Here is a 24,813-nt window from a genome sequence, read left to right as displayed (position 1 = left end):
AGGTTTCTGAGCAAGTTGTGTGTCTGCCCTAGGGCTGTACTTGGTAGTACCAAGCACTGATTTCTAGATTTGCTATCTGGTGCAGGACATGAAGTCTTGCTGTCATCCATTAAGCCAGTATGCTTTCACAGGAGCTAGAGGAGATGTTGATTCTCCTGTTTGTGCCAAGGCCCACGTCAGATGATTGCATCTAGTTGCCCCCCTCCTTCCTTTTTCCCCTTGGCTGGTGCAGCCTTTCCCTGCAGCTCCATTCGGCCCCTGACAAAGCTGCTTTCCAGCACCGCTGGAGCTAGTCCATGGCAGTGCACTGTGGCTATTGAGAGGCTCTGAGACAGCTCTCTAAAAGAAAGATCATCATTTTAACAAAGCATTAATTCCACGAATTTTGGCTCTTCTCTTAGTCATAGATATTTTTTTTAATGGCCAAATACAATGCATGCAAGTCACTGCTTAGTAGAATAATTCCAATACTTGCTAATTAACTGACTAAAAGCAGATTGTTGTATATGTGAAGGGTGTTTACCATCTCACCTGGACCCATCTTTCCCCTTGAAAAGATACATCTAGATACAACTTGCCATTTCTGAGATTATTTCTGCCAGCAAACTTGCCTTCAAGGGACTACCACTGAAAGCAAAATGCAAAAAGAGTGTAAACCCCATTAGTACAAGTCCTTTTGATTACTCAAAACATATTCCCAGAGCCCTAGAGCTGTTCACCAGAGCAGCTTTACATATCTGCATTGTTCATTTCTTAAGACTCTCAATATCCCAGTTAGGCAGGAAAATATTTTTAACCCACATAGCACAGCATGTAAAAGCCAAGGAATGTGCTGTAGTTTTAGATCATAGAATCTTAAAATCAACCAGGTTGGAAGAGACCTCCAAGATCATCCAGTCCAACCTAGCACCCAGCCCTGTCCAGTCCACTAGACCATGGCACTAAGTGCCTCATCCAGGCTTTGCTTGAACACCTCCAGGGACGGTGCCTCCACCACCTCCCTGGGCAGCCCATTCCAATGCCAATCACTCTCTCTGTGAAGAACTTCCTCCTAACATCCAACCTAGACCTCCTCTGGTGCAACTTGAGACTGTGTCCCCTTGTTCTATTTCTGGTTGCCTGGGAGAAGAGGCCACCCCCCACCTGGCTATGATGTCCCTTCAAGTAGTTGTAGACAGCAATGAACTCTGCCCTGAGCCTCCTCTTCTGCAGGCTGCACACCCCCAGCTTCCTCAGCCTCTCCTCATAGGGTTTGTGTTCCAGGCCCCTCATCAGCTTTGTTGCCCTTCTCTGGACACCTTCCAGCACCTCAACATCTCTCTTGAATTGAGGGTCCCAGAACTGGACACAGGACTCAAGGTGTGGCCTGAGCAGTGCTGAGTACAGGGGCAGAATAACCTCCCTTCTCCTATTATTGTCCTATTATTATTATTATTATTATTATTATTATTATTATTGTCCTATTATTGCTACAGGAAAGACAGGTTGTGTGTTCATGGCACTTTTCTCACCTATGTGTAGTTCAAAAGGTAAAAAATAACCTGCCAGGCTGAGCTGATGCAAGATGGTTCTTCAGTGGTGGTGACAGCATTTGGTGTGGAAGCCTGCAAGATCCATTCTTGCAGAAAACCCTTGGTGGGGTTTGTTAAGTGTCTATTTATATCTTGATCTTTCATGTTAAGACATGACCAGAAAGAAGGACAAGACAAATGATGACTTAATGACTACATAGAATCTTAGAATCATAGAATCATAGAATCAAGCAGGTTGGAAGAGACCTCCAGGATCATCCAGTCCAACCTAGCACCCAGCCCTAGCCACTCAACCAGACCATGGCACTAAGTGCCTCATCCAGGCTTTTTTGAAGACCCCCAGGGATGGTGACTCCACCACCTCCCTGGGCAGCCCATTCCAATGCCAATCACTCTCTCTGTGAAGAACTTCTTCCTAACATCCAGCCTATACCTACCCCGGCACAACTTGAGACTGTGTCCCCTTGTTCTATTGCTGGTTACCTGGGAGAAGATGCCACCCCCCACCTGTACAATGCCCCTTCAGGTAGTTGTAGACAGTAATAAGATCACCCCTGAGCCTCCTCTTCTCCAGGCTAAACAGGCCCAGCTCCCTCAAGCCCATTAAAGGAGTTCGCATCGCATCTACGCAAAAGAGAACTGTTGGATGGTGGAGCCTTGTAGCACAAACAGAGTAGTTAAAATGCAGCTATTCTGGAGATCCAGGGATTGATCTGTTCCCATTAAATGGAAAGAAATAGTGTTTTTCTCAGTCAGCCCTTTCTCCCGGGCTGTAGGAGTGCCACTGTTTGCTTTGAGCAGGGTATGAATTTCAAGCTGGTTTGGGGAACACTGATTATGCAGTTCCTATAGGCTATTCTTCTGCTTTTGGCATTTATCCTTGGTTCTGTGTCAGAGCTAAAACCTCATTTTCTTCTCTGATCTTTTCCCCTCCCCTTCCTGTCTCTCCTACTCTCTGCAGTCCTGCAGGAATTGCGCTGTTAGGAAATTGTGCACTTACAGATGTCTGTGCTTGTGACAGGAGTGAGCTTCAGCCAAACCTACTGTGGCTTGAATTTCCCTCCCTAGACCTCAGCACATCTTAGTTCAAGTCTAGGATGGCTCTGAGTATAGTTAGAGTTGGAAAAGAGTCTCTGTAAAAATTGTATCTTGTTGTTCCATATTTATTCTCCTTCAGTGGTGTTAGTGTCAAACTTGCTCAGTTTACCAGTCAAAACAAGATATTTCTACCTGCCAGCTCTGCCAGCTCAACCTGGGCTCTGGAAATCAAGCTGTGCTCTCTCTGCTCTGGACATCATCACCAGCCAAAGAGGATTCTCAAGTCAGAGCTGAGCTGGATGTGATTTTGATTATGCACAAATATAATTTGTTCTCAGGTAGTATTATGGGCTCTGCATGACAGATAGCAGCAAGGCTCCTGTGCTCCTCAAACATTGACTAACAAATCTTTCCCAGTTGCCTGTGGGATGATGAGCCACTAACAGATCCATTTTGCATCTGAGGGACACTGAGATGGGGCAGCTTGGTGGGGATGACATAGAAAACTCATGGCTCTGTGAGGCATTGCACTGAGAGTTTCTGCTTTCTGCTACTGCTCTTTATTCATGGTGACAGACCTGAGCACCTTCAGTGCTTTGTTTGGCTGTTGGTCACCAAATCATATCTTTTCCTCTGACTGTGGTAGCCTGTGGAATACCCACAGGGAACAGGCAGCTGAGCCCACTTCTTACTGCAGAGAAATGGAAGGGGTACAGCCGTAGGAAAGACTCTGACATGCAGTGGGCATTAATGCTGTTCATAAATCATTCCTGTCCTGGTGTGTGGAGCAGGAGGGCATTCCTCACCATCCTCTTCAGAAAACCTGATGTTTTGAACGTTTGATCACTGGCTGAATATTTTCTACAAGTGTATGTGCAGTTGATATATTCCCTCTGTATGACAGTGTCATGTAGTAGAAAAAGTGGGAAAGGATGTCCTGGCTATTGCCCTAGTTCCTGCCTTCACCCTTCATGTGCTTCTTGAACTGATCTCACCATGGGCTCTCAGTCAGAAGAGGCACCAGAGACTCCCACATCCCATTGTGAGACTCCACTCACTGAGTTTGCAGGGTCATTATATCCAGCCTGTGCCAGGGTAGGTATAGGCTGGATATTAGGAAGAAGTTCTTCACAGAGAGAGTGATTGGCATTGGAATGGGCTGCACAGGGAGGTGGTGGAGGCACCGTCCCTGGGGGTCTTCAAGAAAAGACTGGATGAGGCACTTTGTGCCATGGTCTAGTTGATTGGTTAGGGCTGGGTGCTAGGTTGGACTGGATGATCTTGGAGGTCTCTTCCAACCTGGCTGATTCTATGATTCTATGATTCTATGATTCTATGATTTCAGCTACCAAAAACTGGGGAGGCTTTTCTCTACTGTGCAGACCAGCCCCTACCAAGAACATGAACCAGAAGCAGTATGCTTCAGTTTCTTCCTATGACAGTTTGTCATCCTCTGCTTGCATTTGGAACCAAGGCTCAGCACTTAGCTGAGAAATGAGAGCACCCAACTGCCCCTTCCTCTTCCACAGGCTGCAACAGCAGGTGTGCTGCAGAACCCAGATGGGTTTTCTGACCAGGGAATTCTTATTAAGAAATCTCCTCAGCTACCAGGGAGCTTCCTGGTGTTTTCCTTGCTCTTCTCTTACAGTGGACACAGCAAGACAGTCTACCCACAGGCTTCTTTCTTAAGGAGCTCTGTGTTAGTGAGACCACAGCAAATTACTCTCCCAGATTAGGGGAAACTTCTGCCATGGGAAAAGCCAGATTCAAGGCACCCTCTGAGGAGTTCAAAGGGAATGCATGAAGAAGGGATCTGCACATTACAAGTGGCAGAGCTCTTGGTGTAACATCAGAGGCTGGTACACCAGGAAAGGTCACCCATGTTATGGTTGGGAGGTCACTAGTGAGACATTGTCACCTCAAGAAGTAAAGCTCCTGCAGCTGGGGAGGAGGTCTGCAGGAAAATCTGTCTGCCAGGCTCTGGGGAGGGGCATCAGCTTGGTAGGAAATTTTGGGAAGTGAGGGAGAGGGTAGGATATGAGCTGAGTTTTCTTCTTATCCTCCTTTCATAGCAAAAATAGAACATTCATCACAAGCTCCCTTGCATGTTTTTCTTCCCTATTGCACAAACAGGTCCTTGCTAGTATTTGAAGCTAGAGAGAGAAAGAGATGAGTACTCAAGAAAATAATATGTGATTATTATGTTCATGAATTGGTGGAGATGAATATCCATGCAAAAGCTCTGCTTTTCATCCATGCATCCTGAGTGAAAGCAGTGAACAAATGACACTCAATTCTACCTCTCCAAAAGAGGTGCTGGGGTAAAAGGTAAGCTGGTAGCTTCCATCCTACTGAATTCCCAGGACAGCTTTGCACATTGAACACAGCTGTTCAAGGCAGGATTGGACGTGGCACTTGGTGCCATGGTCTAGCCTTGAGCTCTGTGGTAAAGGGTTGGACTTGATGATCTATGAGGTCTCTTCCAACCTTGGTGATACTGTGATACTGTGAAATGATGGAAACACCAGTGCAGGTGCCACCAATTTAATTCTCAATTCCAACTGAAATGCCAACTTAATTCTTAATCCCAATTTAAACTCTTCCTCTACAAAATTCTTTCATTTCTTGGCCACTGAAATGTGTAAGATTTTCTCTGGATTGAGGCTGTCAGGATAAAGCAGAACAATCTGAATAAGGCACATCCAAGAGTCTCAGAAACTAGGAGATGAAAACATATAATGCCATTTGGAAGGAGGGAGGCTTGTTTGTGTGTGTACTTTGTTTCCCATGATTTCTAACTCAGACTCATGATTTTAATGTCAATGCCATGATATTTTCAGGCCTGACTCACTCCTCTTGTTTTCAATATTTGCACTGTAAATTGTCCTGACTGTCACTGAGCATAAGCCCTGGACAAAGTGTGACCTCAAAGCTCTGTTTCTGAGCTGCCCCAAAGGGTCATGTGCCCATATTAAGGTAAGGGAAGGTCCAGGTGGGCTGTAAGGGGAGGCATCTGAAGTCAAATTAACAAAAGCCCTAAGAGCAGACTCTATCCAGAAAGATAACATGGTCACCAGGAAAGAGATATATATCCACAAAGGACTTGACAGAGTCTCCCTTGGAGACTGCAGCCACTGACTTTACACTGTTTTGGGGGATGGGAGAGCCCTGCAGAGGGACCTGGCCAGGCTGGATGGGTGGGCAGAGGCCAACGGGATGAGATTTAACAAGGCCAAGTGCAGGGTTCTGCACTTTGGCCACAACAACCCCAAGCAGTGCTACAGGCTGGGGACTGAGTGGCTGGAAAGCAGCCAGGAAGAAAGGGACCTGGGGGTGCTGGTAGTTAGTAGCTGAAGGTGCCCAGGTAGCCAAGAGAGCCAATGGCATCCTGGCCTGCATCAGGAAGTGTGGCCAGCAGGACAAGGGAGGTTATTCTTCCCCTGTACTCAACATTAGTCAGGCCACACCTTGAGTCCTGTGTCAAATTCTGGGACCCTCAATTCAAGAGAGATGTTGAGGTGCTGGAAGGTGTCCAGAGAAGGGTGACAAAGCTGGGAAGGGGCCTGGAACACAAACCCTATGAGGAGAGGCTGAGGGAGCTGGGGGTGTGCAGCCTGGAGAAGAGGAGGCTCAGGGGTGACCTCATTGCTGTCTACAGCTGCCTGAAGGGAGGCTGTAGCCAGGTGGGGGTGGCCTCTTCTCCCAGGCACCCAGCAACAGAACAAGGGGACACAGCCTCAAGTTGTGCAGGGGTAGGTCTAGGCTGGATGTTAGGAGGAAGTTGTTGGCAGAGAGAGTGATTGGCATTGGAATGGGCTGCCCAGGGAGGTGGTGGAGTCGCTGTCCCTGGAGGTGTTCAAGCAAAGCCTGGATGAGGCACTTAGTGCCATGGTCTGGTTGGCTGGCTAGGGCTGGGTGCTAGGTTGGACTGGGTGATCTCAGAGTTCTCTTCCAACCTGGCTGATTCTATGATTCTAGGATCAAAAAATCATCCCCTGGAGATGTGGCAAGGGGGTCATGGCAGGGCTGTCCCCTGTTACTCCTGCAGGTCCCAGTCCTGGTTCCATATTTGTGCTAGTTTAGCATGTCCTCACCTGGACAGCTCTCCTTTCTTTTTCCCCTACATGCTCTGCATCTCCAGCTGGATTCAATCCAGAAGGTAAATGCTTTGTTACCCTTTAAAGACATGAGTGATAAGGAGGTGTGGCTAACTCATGGAAAACAAGAGGAAAACACCTTCTTGGTGTCACTTTGGTAAAAATGACAAGTCCTGATATTTTGTTATCCTTTCCAAGACAGAGCAATGGATTTGATCTGAATGGAGAAGCTTGTGTTAACCCATTTGAATTCATTTGGTTTGGCTCATTTTCAGCTAAGGGGATCAGACAGCTCAGGATTTGGTGAAGTGTAGGAATGTTTTCCCAGACAGGTCACATACTCAAGTACAGGCCAGGTTTGCAGTTGTCTGGGGGATAATATTTCCAGTGCATGTGAGAGAAAGGCTCCTTCACACAGCAGGAGTTTGCTGGTGACGTGCCAGAAAAGCCCTGCACTGAAAAGCTGGGTCAGAACTTTTGTGTGGGCACGTGAGAAGTGAGACAAACCCACGGGAAACACGGGAGAAACTGCCACAGCTGCCAGCTGGCATGCAGAGAAAACTGCTCCATGGCCACATCTTGGGACTGGAAGGTCCTGTGGAGGGAAGGAGCCAGGTGGTTAGATTCTGTGTCAATCCCCAGCAGCTGCTGGACTGGGCTATCCCACATAAGCATAACCTTTGCCACTGGAGGCTGTTTGGCTGTGGGTAGGTGGTGCTGCTTCTCAGGTAGTTTTCTGTGTTCCTACCTCCTGGGCTGCTGCGAAGAGCATCATGGTGCTGTGGGGGGGTCCCAGTATTAGACATATAGCCCTAAGGGACACTGTAGCCAGGTGGGGGGTGGCCTCTTCTCCCAGGCAACCAGCAACAGAACAAGGGGACACAGTCTCAAGTTGTGCCAGGGTAGGTCTAGGCTGGATATTAGGAGGAAGTTCTTGCCAGAGAGAGTGATTGGCATTGGAATGGGCTGCCCAGGGAGGTGGTGGAGTTGCTGTCCCTGGAGGTGTTCAAGCAAAGCCTGGCTGAGGCACTTAGTGCCATGGTCTAGTTGATTGGATAGGGCTGGGTGCTAGGTTGGCCTGGATGAGCTTGGAGGTCTCTTCCAACCTGGTTGATTCTATGAGAGGACTCTGTGCAGGAATCTGGCATTTGAGGTTGTGAGCAGTGTTTCCCAGGCTGTGAGGGAGTCCTGGGAGTGGATCTGGTCTGAGACTAAGCTGGAGATTGGGCAGGAGGGGGAATCTGCCTGTCTGAGGCTTGAGGTGAGTGTTCTGTGGTGGAAAGCTGTAGGTACATGGCTAAATGCCCCACTCCCTTTTGCACATTTACCTATGAGGCTTGAAACACTCTGTTTTCTGCAAACATCTCAGAAGATCTTCCCTGTTAAAAAGCAGACTGCAGGCTAGGAAATGAGGAGCAGCAGGGTGCCGAAGACTTCTGAGCCTGCCTGAGCTGGGGGAGTGGTGGCTCTGAGAGAGCAAATAAATGACCAGTCTGGCTGTCAGGAGATTTAGCAAACATGAGCTCTGGGAGGCTGAGCAAAAGTAAAAGGGATGGACTACTCCCCAGTCTCCCACAGCTTCCCTGGCAGGTGGGCAGAACTGTGTTCCACGACTACACCATCAGGGCTCACAGGAGGAATGAATTTGCCTGCCAGGATCCTGACAAGAGACAGGAGGGAATTCAGCTGAAGAAAGGTGGAGGTGGCTGATTGGTGTGGGTCTGATGCTTCAATGAGCTGCCAGGGAAGAATGCCTGGCTTGTGCTGATGTGCAATATGCACTCACTTGAGGAGCCCTGTTGATCTTCTGCTACTAGTCTTAATGGAAAGTAGGAGCTGAAGGGATCTGGGATGCTCAGCATCTCTGCTTTTTCCAGGGTCAGCTCAGTGTTATCAAGAAAGTGCAGTGATTCATAGAGCCAGGCTCTGCAGAGAGGGAAGTAAAAGCAAATCACAAAGTGTGTGCCCTGCAGACTGCAAAGAATGGAGCTGGTCTGTGTGGGTGCTCTGGAGAATACAGGGAGACTTGTCCCTGGAGGGGGAGGGCAAGTGACCAATCACAAAATCACAGAATTAACCAGGTTGGAAAAGACCTCTAGGATCATCAAGTCCAACCTATCACCTAACCCTTCAATTAAGTAAACCATGGCACTCATCCAGCCTCCTTTTAAACACCTCCAGGGATGGTGACTCCACCACCTCCCCAGGCAGCCCATTCCAATGCCAATCACTCTTTCTGTGAATAATTTCTTCCTAATGTCCATTATAAACCTGTCCTGGTACAGCTTGAGGCTGTGTCCTCTTGTTGTGCCATGGGGTGCCTGGAAGAAGAGACCAACCCCTTCCTGGCTACAACCTCCATTCATAGAATCATAGAATCATAGAATCAACCAGGTTGGAAGAGACCTCCAAGATCATCCAGTCCAACCTAGCACCCAGCCCTAGCCAATCAACTAGACCATGGCACTAAGTGCCTCATCCAGGCTTTTCTTGAAGACCCCTAGGGACGGTGCCTGCACCACCTCCCTGGGCAGCCCATTCCAATGCCAATCACTCTCTCTGTGAAGAACTTCTTCCTAATATCCAGCCTATACCTACCCTGGCACAACTTGAGACTATGTCCCCTTGTTCTATTGCTGGTTGCCTGGGAGAAGAGGCCACCCCCCACCTGGCTACAATGCCCCTTCAGGTAGTTGTAGACAGCAATGAGATCTCCCTTGAGCCTTCTCTTCTCCAGGCTAACCAACCCCAGCTCTAGCAGCACAGAGTGGCAGGAGATCAGGACATTCACCTCCTAACAGTCAGATCTGGAGCTGCTTTTTCAACCATTCTTTTCCAACAAAGAAATTGATGTCTGTAGCTGCCCTGCAACATGAAGTGGTTGTGAGCTGAGCATTGCCTGCTTCAGTGGTTGAATTGTAATTGGAAATTGCTGCTCTTGTTAAAGTTACTCTTTAAAAGCTTGGGACCCACTGGTGGACCCACTGGTAAGATGATTCAATTGAGTGTGTCTATAGATAGGATCAAATACGCAGTTTGACAAACCTGGGAACTTATTTTCCCCTCACTTTGCTGTAAGCTCACTGAGTGTAGATCAGCCAAGCAAGGGATACACCTGCAGAAGGTTTTGGAAGACTGTCTTCATCGCTAAGAATGAAACAGCTTTAAAACTCTGTCTCCTGAGCAGTGACCTAGGCCTCTCCCAAGAACAGATGGTATTCTGAGCAGTGATTTTCTTGCTGCTGAAAGCTCTGTGTCTGTGTCCAGGTGCCTTGCTGAACTCAGTCTGCTGCTAGTGCAGATGTTCCAGGGGTTCGTGTCTACTCTCCTGTTCTGTCTTTAAGCCTGGACATTTGAGACCTTGTTTTTATTCAGCTTGGGTAGCTGGCTACCAACATCTTTTAAAATCAGCCTTGATTTAGCTTGCTCTGTAATCCTTCAATCCCTCTGGGACAACCTTTACACTGTTTTTGCAGCCAGTTGATTGTTCTCTCTCCCTTCCAAATTTTCATGAGATATTTGCAATATCCCACTCTAATACCTACTAATCCATTAAAAATACCCATGAGGTAGATTAGGTAATCCACTGTGCCTCACAGATTGCACTGCTTCCTTCTCTGCTTTCCCTAGAATAGTCACAGAATGAGTGCTACATCTGCACTGGGAAAGCATTGTTCCTCCAAAAGGATCTCTCAGCACTAGCTTACAAGCAGGCACAGCTTGCTTGAGAAAATGCTCTGTACCTGTTCAGCTCTACAGGAACAGCTTCACTTGACAACATGCTGGAAATGTGGCTGCCATTATCAAGGTTAACCTATGTGTGTTTGCAAAGAGCATCACAGGATAGAAGTACTTGAGTGGTCAGTCCTGCCTGCTCTGCAAGTGTCGTGTCTCTTGGCTCCTTGCTGAAGACTCAGCTCATTGTTTGCTTGGAGAAAACCTGTCTCCTACTGAAGCCTTTGTTTTATTCAGGATTCAACTGTTCAAAAAGAGCTCAAGAGCTATGCTATGGTTGTGCCCTCTCTTAGATGTTCCATCCAATCTGTGCTGTCCTTGATGCCACTGTTTCTCACTTTTCATTTCCCTGGGGAAGTATTTCTCCTGAAATGAATAGTGCAAACTCAGTCATCTGACTGGGTGAGGTGAAAAGTCAGGATGCCAGGAGAGCAGAATGGTGAAGGCTGGAAATCCTCATTAGCCTCCTTGCACAGACTGAGACTGTATCTGGTCTGACATGGATGAATGGAAACTCTTGCAAGGTTAGGCATGATCTTGTTCTGCATACAGGTTAAGCAGCTTTAAAGGTGCCAAGACAGAAGAACTATGGCAAAATGCAGGAAAGCTGTCAGGCAGAAGAAAGTGTTTTCTGAAGAGCTACTTGGAGACTAGCTGCAACCTCCATGAGAATTGGTCATGGTAGATACCCATCCTGCCCCTGCAGAACAGTGCATCCATGAGAAAGTAGCAGGCATTGCCAGTCTCTGTCTTTAAACTCCAAAATACCATGCTTGCTTCATGTAGAGGAGATTCCTCAGCAGCACACTTCCAGTTTCCACACAGACAAGAAGGCAATGTCATACTTGTTAGGTTGCCATGAGAACATCTCTCTTTCTGGTAACGTGTAAGAGTGGACAAAAGCATCACGTCATGGTTTGCTTTGCCCTTTTAAGTCCAATAGATGTCATGGAATGAGCTGCTGAGAGTAGAGGGAGAGCTTTGGTTTCAGTCTCAGAATGTGTCTGATGTTCCTGAATGTTGTGCTAAGCCTGGCAAGCTTAGTGCCCAGCAATGCATGCAGATGGAGGATAGGTGAAGAAATGAGTAAACAACAACAGAAAAACACCAAACAAAAAAACAAACAAGTGGAAAAAGGGTTGGAGAATGCTTAATGGTTATTTAAACCTAGATTTTGTTGGAAAAGTTTAAGTAGGTTCTTAAGAGACCCTGTTGAACTCTGTACTTACATAGAATCATAGAATCAACCAAGCTGAAAGAGACCTCCAAGATCACCCAGTCCAACCTAGCACCCATCCCTAGCCAGTCAACCAGACCATGGCACTGAGTGCCTCATCCAGGCTTTTCCTGAACACCTCCAGGGACAGTGACTCCACCACCTCCCTGTGCAGCCCATTCCAATGCCAATCACTCTTTCTGGCAAGAACTCCCTCCTAACATCCATGCTGGACCTCCCCTGGCACAACTTGAGGCTGTGTCCCCTTGTTGTGTTGCTGGTTGCTTGGCAGAAGATACCAACCTCACCTGGCTACAACCTCCCTTCAGGTAGTTGTAGACAGCAATGAGGTCACCAGTTCTGGGCTCCTCTTCTGCAGGCTGCACACCCCCAGCTCCCTCAGCCTCTCCTCACAGGGCTGTGCTCCAGGCCCCTCACCAGCTTCATCACCTTTCTCTGGTCATGTTCCAGTATCTCTGTATCTCTCTTGAATTGAGGAGCCCAGAACTAGACACATATGTGTCATGGCAAATAAGAGATACTGGATGAAGGCTGTTCCCAAAACATTTCTGCTTTCATGATATGTGGTCAACTTTTCTTGCTCTTCAAGCAATGCTAACACTCACTGAATTTGTGCCTGGTGCTATATCCAGCCTAAAAAAAAAATAAGAGAAAAGGAATAGGAAAATGAAAATTGGGAAACTTCTTAGTGCAGTCTGACAGGATGGCATCTTTTAGACATTCATCCATTAACCATTGTAGCAGAGCCTCAATCCTGAGATCTGTGAGCTCATCTGTTATGCAAACAGCAATCTATGGACTCCTTACAATCCTTCAGTACAGTGAAAACCCAGGAGTATTTCCATCCTCCTTGTCCAGAGGTGTAGGTATAGTGAACCTGAGAGTTTTGTAACAGCAGACTGTCCTCTAAGTTCACAGGATCACAGGATGTTAGGGGTTGGGAGGGACCCAAGGAGATCATTAAGTCCAACCCCCCTGCCAGAGCAGGACAATCCTATCTAACACAGATCACAGAGGAACACATCCAGACAGGCCTTGAAAATCTCCATAGAAGGAGACTCCACAACCTCTCTGGGAAGCCTACTCCAGTGCTCTGGGACCCTTACAGTAAAGAAGTTCCCCCTTGTGTTGAGGTGGAACCTCTTTTGCTGCAATTTACACCCATTGCTCCTTGTCCTATCCCAGGGAGCAAGTGAGCAGAGCCTGTCCCCCTCCTCCTGGGGATACTTATAAACATTTATCAAATCCCTTCTAAATCTTCTCTTTTCCAGACTAAAAAGTCCCAAGTCTCTCAGCCTCTCCTCCTAAACCATGCCTTCCAGTCCCCTAATCCAAGTTATCTTTTGGATGGGTTTAAAACCCCCTATGACTCAGGTCCATCAGCTGGAAATTATTCAAAGGTAGCTGTTATGGGAGGGGCAGGGTGGGATTTCTCAAAAGATTGCATGGTTACATCCAGGCAGCATCCTCTGGGCTAGTGAGAAGCCTCGTGCTGAACGTGTTGCCTTCTGCACCTCTGGTTACCTGGGAGCTCTGGCCTCCTAACTAACCATGTCTGTCAGCCCTTGTATAACCAACCCAGCCCTGCGCACAGCAGTGACGTGAACCATGGTTTTAAGCTGTAAACACAAAGCCAGGGTGCCCTGAGGTTCAGTGCTGTGAACAAAGCAGAGGCAAACAATTTTCTGCAGAAAGAGCAAGTAGGTACTGAACACTTCTCCCTTATTCAGGAAAATGGGAATAAGACTGAAGGCAAAAGTCCTGGGAGTGAAATTAGTCTGTGTGCTCGTCATGCCTTTGGCAAGCCTGAGAGTATCTCTCAGTGTTTGGTGAATATGCAAGCAAGATTCTGCAGTCCTGTAGCTACATATATCAGCAAACCTTGCCCTCCTCATGGCTGCCTGTTTTGCCCTGCATTTATAGACACATTTCTGCCAGTCAGTGCCGGGCAACCTTGTCTGGGACTTGCCTCTGGTCCCACTACTGTCCTTGGAGTCCAGAGGAGGGCCACAAAGATGAGCCAAGGACTGGAGCACCTCTGCTGTGAGGATAGGCTGAGGGAGCTGGGGCTGTTCAGCCTGCAGAAGAAAAATCTCCAGGAGGACCTTAGAGCTGCATCCCAATACCTGAAAGGATCCTATAGGAAGGCTGCAGAGGAACTTTTCATAAGGGTGTCTAGAGACAGGACAAGGGGGGATGGTTTGAAGCAGAGGGAGAGTAGGTTTATACTGGATCTTAGGAAGAAGTTCTTCAGTACAAGGGTGGTGAGACTCTGGAATAGGTTGCCCAGGGAGGTTGTGGCTGCCTCCTCCCTGGGGCTGTTGAAGGCCAGGTTGGATGAGGCCTTGAGCAGCCAACTCTAACTGAGAGGTGTCCCTGCCCATGGAAGGGAGGTTGGAGTAGATGATCTCTGAGGTCTCTTCCAACCTGAGCCATTCTATGATTCTGTTTCTTTAGCTTCTGAAGAGTTGAGCATAAGGAGCGGAGTTTTACATGGAGACATGCCTTTGGGTATTTACCACTGAAGGTTAAGGCACAGACCTGCTTTATGTGTAGATTTAGTGATTGAAGCTTCTAATTTTCTCTGATTGACTTTGTTTACTCAGCAGAAGACCTTAAAGCAGCTTTCCTGCTGCTGCAGGGATCTCAGAGACTGGTGATGCCAGAGGCAGGATGCAACCAGGGAGCGCTGGGGCTCATGCACAAAACTGTCTTGAATAATCTTTGCTCTTATTCAAAAGAGACAGTGCTGTACTCCCTCTTCATGCATGTGTGATGCACTCTAATAGCAAGAGCTACTCTGCCCCTTTTACATCTCTAACCTCCTACACAAAGTGAGCAGCTCCCAGGATGGGTGCAGTGGGGTTGGAGAGGCTGCTGTGGTTTCATGAGAACGCTGTGCACAGGAGGTTGCTTTATTTCTCTTCTCCGTAGCAGGAAGATGTCTTCTTTCCTTTGGTGGCTGCTTTCTGGATACTATGCTTTAAAATAGAGATGTAGACCAATTGGCAAAAGGCCAGAAGAGAGCAGCACTAATTGTCAGAGCTTTAGAAAACATGACCTCTGAGGAGAGGTTGAAGAAATCAGGTGCATTTAATCTAGGCAAGACAGTATTGATGGGGGAGGGAGAGGGATGTCATGGTTTCTCAGTACATAAAAGTTGTTGTTAAGGAAGGATGATTGATTTGTTCTTTCACTATCACTGGGGGAGAATGATGAGACTAAACTACATTTACACTGCAGAGAAGGTTTAGTTTGGATGCTTAGGAAATGCCTTCAGTGCAATGAAATGCAGAAGAAGATTGTCCAGGGGACTTTTTGATGCTGGTGGTTTAAAGAAACTCCAGTCTGTTTCCATGAAAGATGTGGGCTGTGCAACCCCCACAAGATCCCCACTAGTGTCTTTGTTCCTGTAGGTTAGGCTAAAGGGTAGGTTTGAGGTTGATGCCTCTCCCTTAGCTTTCCAGCATTGCCAAGTTTACATGGTCAGAAATGCATGAACCAGAGTCCTTGAAGCATTGGCTGTAGTTCTTCAGAGTGATGTGGCTCTGTTTATCTGCCCACTGGTTGTGGCTGTAATTTGGCTGTGTCTGTATTGTAGTTGGAGATCTGATGGCCAAGGAACCCAAGCTTGAGGTAGTCTAATTCTCAAGAATGAAAAGAGGGCAGCTTGGACCTTAGTACAGGGCGGTTGCCCAAGTAAGCATTTGGTGTTTGGAGACCTCTTACACTGAATTTTGTGCTGCTGTCTTTGCTGAGGTACCAGGCTGAGATCTGCAGGAGATATCCTCTGGCTGTGGTGCAGGCAGACACAGGTTTGGAAACATGACCTTTCCTCTGCAGTCATGCCATAGGAATTCCTTCTGCAGCAACATGGCTCTGGATTCTGAGGCTTTTAGGGATTATAAAACAAAATGTGAAAGAATAACTAGTTGCTGGGAAAACATTGCACATTAGCACAACTTGTTCTCTACCTCGACTGTTTTTTTTGCTTGACAAGTATCACTCACCAAAAAAAGAGGACAGGTTTTATTATAACTCTTTTGTTTGCTTCCCTCCCAACTTCCCAAGTACATTTTTCACAGGCGTCAGACTACTTCTGGGACAAAATGTTGGTGACTTCTCCAGTAGTGGTGAGAAACAAGGACGTGTGGGGGTGCCATTCACTGGTGAAAGGGGCAGAATTTCTCACATGCCCTCACTCATGACCTTGCCTGCAAGCCTTCTCTAGGCATAAGACTTTCTTTAAGGGGAAGGTCTAGGCTTTTGAACCCATTGGCAAAACACAGAGAGAAGCTTGGACCTTTAGTAGGTTTGGTTCTTTTGCCTTGTCTCAGATCCACAAATGAAGAGTTCTGCCTTTTGGAGCAAATGTAGAGATGAAGTTATCCTGTATTTTTAAATACCCTACTTTTGTATCCCTCTTGCCTGGAGCTATTAACATTGGCAGAATCGATGTCCTTTGTTTATTTTGTGTACTGCTTACAGACCAAATGTTGAACACCAGCCGCTCTAGTTTTCCTCTGGGCTGAACTCAGAGGCAGGGCATGCTTTTTCTGTTGGCTCTGTACATCCTCTTGCATCCCTGTCCTGAGAAGTCTGTGAGACAGTCATAGAATCATAGAATCAACCAGGTTGGAAGAGACCTCCAAGATCATCCAGTCCAACCTAGCACCCAGCCCTATCAACCAGACCATGGCACCAAGTGCCTCATCCAGGCTTTTCTTGAACACCTCCAGGGACGGTGCCTGCACCACCTCCCTGGGCAGCCCATTCCAATGCCAATCACTCTCTCTGCCAACAACTTCCTCCTAACATCCAGCCTAGACCTACCCCGGCACAACTTGAGACTGTGTCCCCTTGTTCTATTGCTGGGTGCCTGGGAGAAGAGCCCAACCCCCACCTGGCTACAATGTCCCTTCAGGTAGCTGTAGACAGCAATGAGGTCACCCCTGAGCCTCCTCTTCTGCAGGCTGCACACCCCCAGCTCCCTCAGCCTCTCCTCATAGGGTTTGTGTTCCAGGCCCCTCACCAGCTTTGTTGCCCTTCTCTGGACACCTTCCAGCACCTCAACATCTCTCTTGAATTGAGTGGCCTAGAACTGGACACTACTTGAGGTGTGGCACAACAGAGATGGCAAAGGTGAAACGACTTCCCTGTGATCAAGCTAAGAGCAGGTCCAGTAAAGGCAGTAAATGCACACCTTCATCTTTGAAGGGCTTGCATGACAATCACATGCTTTTGCCTGTGGGTTAATAAGCACATGCTCCAAGGCTTGCAAATGGGCAGTGGAGCCCCTCACTTGCTGTGATACATGTGGTGTAGAGGCCTTGACACTAGCCAGAGAGGCCAAGAGGAACACTGCTGAGTGTGCATGGGAGCCCAGGCTGACGGGGAGCAGCATGGCTGGTCCACTGTTCATCTTGGAGCTGGGAGTTGGGAGGTCTGGATCTCATCCACAGCTCTGACACTGAGTCACTGCATGACCTCAGGCACTCAGATACCATGGTGATGAACACAGCACAAGTGTCTAGACAGATAGATTAGATTGGATAGACTCTGCATTTGACAAATATTTGTGTATTGCCACTGTCAGTGCTCCCCTGCCATAACCACCCAGACTGCTGGTTGCAGTGGGTGTTCTACACAGTTTGGGGGCAAGGAACACTTTTTACACTGGGGGAGGAGTTGCCACATAAGCACAGTGGCACAGGTATGGGTGGTGACAGAGTGGAAGAAAAGCAGGCACCAGGGCAGCTTTTGGAGGAGAAGCTCACCGTGTGGCAGAAAGGCTCACGAGTGGTGAGCTGCCTTCTTCCCAGCTCTGCTGCAGCCTCACACACTTCCCCAGCTTCCCTCCTGTAACTGAAGGCTGCAGGAGCCTCAGGGCAGTGGTGACTCCCTCCCTCTGTTACAGCTTCTATCACAAGGCCCTGAGTTCAGAAAAAAAGGCAAACCACCAAAGTGAAACTTCCTTAAAAGCTTTCCTGTGCCACTATTAGCCTCTGGCATAAAGGAGGCTGCAGGAGAATCAGTTCTCCCTGAAGTGACTTTTGGTTGTTTTCCCACCTGGTTCCCTTGTGAAAGTTGAACATAGAAGTAAGGCAGAGAGGCAGCCAGCAGCAGAACGAGAGGACACAGCCTCAGGCTGCGCCAGGGGAAATTTAGGCTGGAGGTGAGGAGAAAGTTCTTCACTGAGAGAGTCATTGGACACTGGAATGGGCTGCCTGGGGAGGTGGTGGAGTCGCCGTCCCTGGAGCTGTTCAAGGCAGGATTGGACGTGGCACTTGGTGCCATGGTCTGGCCTTGAGCTCTGTGGTAAAGGGTTGGACTTGATGATCTATGAGGTCTCTTCCAACCTTGGTGGTACTGTGATACGACTAGGAGAGCGCTGTGTGAGACCTCTGCAAGGTCTCCTGAGCACCCCTGCCTCCAGCACCCCTGCCAGGGAGCCAGGAGTGCTGGAGAAGAACACTGCCTCTTTAAGGGGCTTTGCATAGCAGGGCCTAATTACAGTTGTTGATTCTGATGTTTTCTGTGTTGTTCATATTCCATTAAAGGATAATGCTGCTTAATTTGCAGCAGAGGGTCTCAGTTAACAGTACACCCAATCACAAAGCAGCCCTAATGACATTACTTCTCTACTTTTGGTAACACATAATTAAAACATCACTTCATTTCCAGTTGTGCACTTCTCCCCTCTCCCCCAATCTCCTAATTACTTTCAGAGCCATTTCATGATTATCTGTAAATATTTTAGCAGTTAGATCTACTAATGAGTCCATGGAAGAGTTAATACCTTGAGTGGCATAACTGCTTGCCATTCCCTTTCTAGCACTGCATTGCAAGGAATGATTTTCTACCTTGCAGTGGGATGGTTTGTTATCTGGCTGTGAGGAGGACAGGAGATAGAAAGAAAAGTCACTATACAAATGCTGCTTTCTCACTTCATAGATCTGGTCCCTGTATTTGTCTGGTATTGGTGTGCTTCTCTCCTCCAATCTCCTAATTACTTTCAGAGCCATTTCATGATTATCTGTAAATATTTTAGCTGTTAGATCTACTAATGAGTCCATGGAAGAGTTAATACCTTGAGTGGCATAACTGCTTGCCATTCCCTTTCTAGCACTGCATTGCAAGGAATGATTTTCTACCTTGCAGTGGGATGGTTTGTTATCTGGCTGTGGGGAGGACAGGAGATAGAAAGAAAAGTCACTATACAAATGCTGCTTTCTCACTTCATAGATCTGGTCCCTGTATTTGTCTGGTATCTTGAGTATTCTAATTCATGTGGGGGTTTCAGACTGAACACTCAGAGCTGACAGAGTGATGGAGGAGCGAGCTGCAGTATCTTTCTTACCCATGTGTTTCATGGGCTTGATTACTATGTTCTTTGTATGGTCAATCAGTAACACCTTGTGCAAGTCCACTGGGAGGCTGCTCATAGTCTCTGAAGGCATTATTTGGAATAACTAGAGATAATTGTATAACTAGGGGGTAATTAACTTCCAGGAATCAAGCTTAGGCTGCACTACTCCTAGGGGTGAAGCTGAAGAACTGGAGATTAGAGAAATCTACTCCTCTCTAGTCATTTGAGCACATGTGACTTGGAAATCTTATATATTTGGACAATGTGAGGCTGCTTCAAATTGCATCTAGGCTTTTCTAGGCAATTTTTTGATAACAGGTAAAAGAGGGAGGCTTGAATATGATCCTAACCCAGTTCATCTGCGTTTCAGGTAACCCTGTCACAGTGGGAATGAGCATCCATATCTCCAGCATTGACCAGATATCTGAAGTCAACATGGTAAGTATTTTGGGGGAAAAAAAAAGGCTAATAAACTGTTCTTCCATTTTTCTGGTTGAGATGTGCTTCCAAGACAATGACTTCTTGGAGTTACCTGAGATCTCAGGGTACACTTTTGCATGGAAGTCACACCTCAGCTTTCTTGACTTCCTGCTGTGAATCTTTCCTGCATCTGAGAAGCTGTTGGAGAAAGAGTGGCATATGTCTGGTATTGAAGAAGGAGGTTTTGCTTCTGCTTTGGAAACAGAGTTTTGAGGGGTGATGGGAACTCTAATTTAAGGCAAAACTCTTCCTCACTAAACATAAGGAATTTAAAGAGGATTTCTCCATGTATGGTGTGATGGAAAAGAAGATCAAATATTTAGCTGGGCTATAGGAATATACTTGTTTGTTGGGTTTTTTTCCCCCCCAAATTTCTTTCTCAGCATAGCAGTTTCAGTCAGAGCCTTGCTTCTTCTACCTGCTGAATGACTTACATCACTGGGGCTGCTTGTCAGTGGTCCCCACAGCCTCAGAGCCAGGCTGAAACAATCTTGAACTCAATACTTGCAAGACGGGACTGGTAGGTGGTACACACCTGCCCCTGCTGTGTGGCATGGCTGGGCATGCTGAAGGACTGCAGTTCACTTGCTTTTGGAGGGTGTACTCTAGAAGAGTTAGCAAGTGTCTGAATTAGCATGTCGAAGTATCCCTGCTGTTATCTGTGAACATGTGGACAGAGAGTATCTTCTGGCATCTCTGGAGCTAGTGCCACCTTACCCAGAGCAGATTGGCATTTGTTCTATTTGTGTGCTGGTTTTACAGCCATCTCTCTTATCCATTAGTGCTCATGCCTTAAAAAAAAAAAAGAAATTCAAAAGGAAAAGAAATAGATAGATGCAAGTTGTACTTTTTGGTTGGCACGAAGGCAGGGGTGGATTGACAGTCAGCCTGTGGCTACCAAGCTCATAAAAAGCTGAGCAGCTTTTCATGTTTGTTAGTGTTAATTTGGCATTTCTACACTGGAAAGGGAGGGATCTAATGGAGATGTAGTTCTGGGTGGCATTGTTAAACTGGAGATGTTTATACCACTAAGAAGAAAAGAATCATCTGCCCAGATAGCAATGGCTTGGGTGTGAAATCGGTTAATTGTTTTGGCCACAGTTCTGGTTCCACATCCAGGCCTGTCCTATCTGTCTCTCTAGCCTTTAGCACTCAGCAGAGGACATAGATTGTTCTGATCCTTGCCTGATCTTGCAGATTGTGCTGATCCTTGTCTAATCTTGCCGTTCTCCCTCTTGCCTGGAGGCTTTTCCTCCAAACTCTTCTCCTTTCCAAGAGGCTGAGTGGAGTAGAAGGCTCCTGACTCCCCCATCAGCAGCTGTGCTTTTCCTCCACTCCTGGCCAATGCAGGAGAATCCTAGGCCAGTTTAGAGCTCTTGCTATTCAAGTCAATTAAAACCTTGGTCTCCCAATGCTCCTGTCCTATTTATCTGTTTCTGGACTCTTCTGCCCTGTTTCTGTGGCCCACCGACTATTCTGCTCTTGCATGGAGGGGAGGAGGGGTGGTGAGACAATCTGACTAGCTACTTTGGTTTCCATCTTTGAAAATCCTGAACACAGGTGTTAGTACAACCCAGGGTGAAGGGTCAGCCATAAGCCTTCAGGTTCTCACATGGAACAGTGTCCTCCATGGGCTCTGCTGTCATCCCACCATTACCATAACTGTCTGGGTGGCATGTTACACCTCAGGCTAGCAACTGACACTGCACAGTGTGTACAGTAAGAATGTCAGGTACAGACCCATATCCCCATTGCACTGGGTAGCTGTGTTTGAGGTTAGATTCCACTTAGAAAAGCCAGATGGCTTAACCTAGTTCCATCTATCTTGCCTGTCAGGGCAGAGCTCAACTCTGAATCATGTCATCCCCCAGTCTCAACTCGGACCTGGATTTTCCTACGGTGAACCAATTGTCAAGCTCCTTGCTAGAGCCAGCATGAGCAATTTGGGGTCTGGACTTGTAGTTTAAGACCCTAGCTTGCATAAATATAACTAGAAGGGAGTGAGGCATGTTAGCTGTCTTACTTCAACAGCCTGATCTTCCTCAGTAGAGCTGAGAAGATAGTTGAGTGCTGCAGAGGCTGGTACAAGATGAACCTCCTGCTGGTGGTGTGTCTACGGACTATAAAGGCTGGTGATGTGCTTTGTTACACACCTGGTGTGAGCAGCTGTGGCACCAGTCTGTGCCCTAGACTAGTAGTCATATCCTTACCAACATTTTGCAACCCTTGCCATGTGAATGTGGTGCTCTCCCCTCTCCAGCTCTCCTCTATTTCTGTTGTAGGATGGATGAGGCAAATGTGTGTGCCCTGAGCTGTGGGGAAACAGCAACAATAATGTCTTTGTGGAGCACATAGGAAAACATGTTCCCTGCCATGAACCTTCATCTGTATGCTGCTCTGCATCTCACAGAATTTGGGCAGTGCTGTTAATGGGCAGTGTGTTTTGATGATTGTGGCATGACTGTAATCAAATGACACCAGGCATTGTCCGTGTCGTGCTCCTGTTGACACTGTGAAGGCATTACTCCTGAGCTTTGATTACCCTGGCTCTCTGTCTGACTTGACAAGCATAATCTCCTGTCCATGCTTCCTACATGTGTTGAGCTGGGGGTGGAATGGGGACAAAGTAGCTGTATGTGCAAACCTACTGGAGATCAAGATCTATAAGCATCATGCTTAGGTAGCTTCAATAAAGGATTACCAAACCAGAATCATCTTAAAGAACAAACATTTAGGGAGCAGAAGAGTTATCATGTGATGTAAGTTTCCAGGCTGAAGGGATTTTATGTGCATCATTCTTCTGTGTGACAGATGCCTGAGGGAAAGGACTGTGTCTTACCCCTGCTCTGGACATGGATACTGGCAAGAAAAACAAGGCAGTTTTTGGCATCATATGTGATTGGGAAAGGGACTGTGCAATGAATAAATTAAAGGCACAGAAGTGAAGCTGGGTTGTCATGGCAACCAAATAGCTTCTATTGTTCCACAATGAGTGTTATTACTTACTGCCCCTTGTAGGATAATTAATTAATCCTCAGACATTCTTTTGGGAACAATAGCCCTGGTGCTGGGGCTGGGCAGGCTGAGGAGAATCCGCAGCTCTCCCATGCTTTTATCTGGGACTTTTGGCATCTGCTGGCTGTCTGATGGCAGGCAACAAGTGCTGTCAGTGCCTACCCGTTGCATGATTCAAAAAGTTGTTTTCCACAGGAGTTCAAAAAGTTGTTTTCCACAGGAGTCCAGCTGGGGGAATACAGCTCTACCCGTGATCCAAGGAGCAGTCCTTGCCTTCATTGCATGAGGACTGTAATGCCAAAACGATGATGTGGTGACATTTCAATCCTGGAGGATTCAGTGCTCTCTGCAAAGGCAGTTATGTCTTGATACTGGAAGTTCCCAGCCACTCTGATATACAGAGTGCTTTGCAGGTGCTTGTGAGTGCTTTGTGTTTCCTGGAGCCTTGCTGTACAACGTCAATGCATCTCCATCTCCACAAGGGCCGTGCTCAGACACTGTCCAGTTTACAAGCCAGACCCGTGCCAGGATGCAGTACGACCATAGGTACAGTGCTGGCTTCAAAATGATGAGGGTCAAAACCCACAGTCCTTCTGTTTGAAAAGTGGCAGCTTCCTGCTTGTTGCAGCTCCTGCCTGTGTGTGGTCAGCCGTGCTTTCAGGCTCACTTGCTGGAGAAATGCTTTATTGCTGTGTACTGCTCTTAGCCTTGCTAAGCAACGCTGAGCTGCAGCCTCTGTTCTTGTCAGTGATTAGAAGGATTATTTTCTGAGCCAAGATCAGTGACATCAATTGAAATGCCTGGGAAAAGATGTCAGGGGCCAGGCCAAATAGGTATAGGGGAGGGCACAATTGACTGGCAGACCCTCTGGGAAGTGATGATCCATGAAGATGAAAGTCCTAGCTAGAGTCTTTTCATGTCCTCTATGAATGTGCAAGTTGGAGATTTAGAGGCAACCTGAAAGTAGGAATGTCTTCATGATGATGTTCAGTAGCTCAGATGATCTGCAAGAATGAAAGGATGGTATCTCCTAGTTCTCCTTAAAGGAAATAGAATGGAGAAGTTGTCTGGTAAATGCCATTTTTGATGTGGGAGTTTGAATTGCAGTAAGCATGGAACAACGAGCAGGTATTTATAGATGTCTGTTGGTGTACAACAGTACTTGGATAGTGCTGTGTTCAGAACTGTATGGTCTTGGTACCCAAGTTACTGAGGAATATAATAGTACTTCTGACCCAGGAGAATGAAGAGCACTGGCAGCACAGAGCTCAGATCACTCTGCAGCTAAAACAGCTTGTGAGTTTCTGTCCTTGTGGTATGTGGCCTGAATGCTGCCCTAAGTCACTCTCAGCTTAATAGTTTGGTTCAACCAACCTGTTTTGGTGGATCCAGTTCTGATGGTATAGAGTATCAATAGATTCAGAATGGGCTGGAAGTCTTACTCAACTCCAGCATGCCCTTTCAACAGACAGCTGAGGATTGGTCTATCAAGGGTATATTGTACTTGCTGCATGGTGAGACTAGAGGATAATACTTCCAGCTACAGACTGATCTCTAGGTGATCTTCGGGCATATATTTTTCTAACACCAATGAGTTCAGACTCCCTTCAAGCATTGATGAACTATTTCAATAAGAAAACCAAGCAAAGTTCTTTATGCATTTGAAATAAGAGATGGTTACCCTTCATAACACTTCCATTTTCCTGCCCTGTGATCTGTGCAGTCCTAAACCTGCTCCCTCCTGTGTATCTGCGCACCGTAGACAGCTCGGAGCATCCAGCCGTTATAGTCGTGATTTCTTTGTGGCTCCTATAATTTATTCATCCCAAGATGCTCTCCTACATCTGCAATAACATCGTTTCAGTTTGTTATAGCACTGGCTTTAAAGTTTTATAAACCTGGTGACAAGTTGAAAAGATGCAGGAGGATTGTTGCAAAGGGCTAGCATGAGAAACAAGGCTTCCAAACAGAAATGATTGCAGGAAGGTAAGCGGTAAAGGAACCACACCTGTGGGATTGGCAATGTAATTTGCTGTGGGACAGTTTGCAGTGGAGATAGGTTAGTCATTGGTGCAGGATGCTTGGCAAAACTGACTTTGATGGTTCATTTCATTGCCTCCTTCTCTCTGTATCACCTCTTGCCACACTGCTGTCTTATTGGGGTGACTGCACTTGCTCTTGGCATACTGCACTAGATCTCTTGGGGCTTGTGAATGGAAGCATTGTGTTTGCTATTTCCCCCCCAAAAAATCCAGGCTGTATTGTTTGGCAAAGAAGTTTTCCCTGCTTAAGAAAGATATGAAGCATGAC

At 47.0% G+C, this 24,813-nt stretch overlaps 1 protein-coding gene across 2 annotated transcripts in view; it reads left to right on the top strand.

The window, feature by feature from the left end:
* LOC135184092 (gamma-aminobutyric acid receptor subunit beta-4) overlaps positions 1–24,813 on the top strand; it is an 83,555-nt gene that overhangs the window by 12,833 nt on the left and 45,909 nt on the right. For both annotated transcript variants that reach the window (XM_064159607.1, XM_064159606.1), the window contains exon 3: positions 19,379–19,446. In XM_064159607.1, coding sequence (XP_064015677.1) covers positions 19,379–19,446 — 68 coding nt within the window. The remainder of the gene's footprint in view (positions 1–19,378; positions 19,447–24,813) is intronic.

The sequence above is a fragment of the Pogoniulus pusillus genome, chromosome 19 (assembly GCF_015220805.1).
Source record: "Pogoniulus pusillus isolate bPogPus1 chromosome 19, bPogPus1.pri, whole genome shotgun sequence".
NCBI lineage: Eukaryota > Metazoa > Chordata > Aves > Piciformes > Lybiidae > Pogoniulus > Pogoniulus pusillus.
The sequence above is the reverse complement of the archived record's forward strand: the minus strand, read 5'-3'. Positions and strand labels throughout refer to the sequence as shown.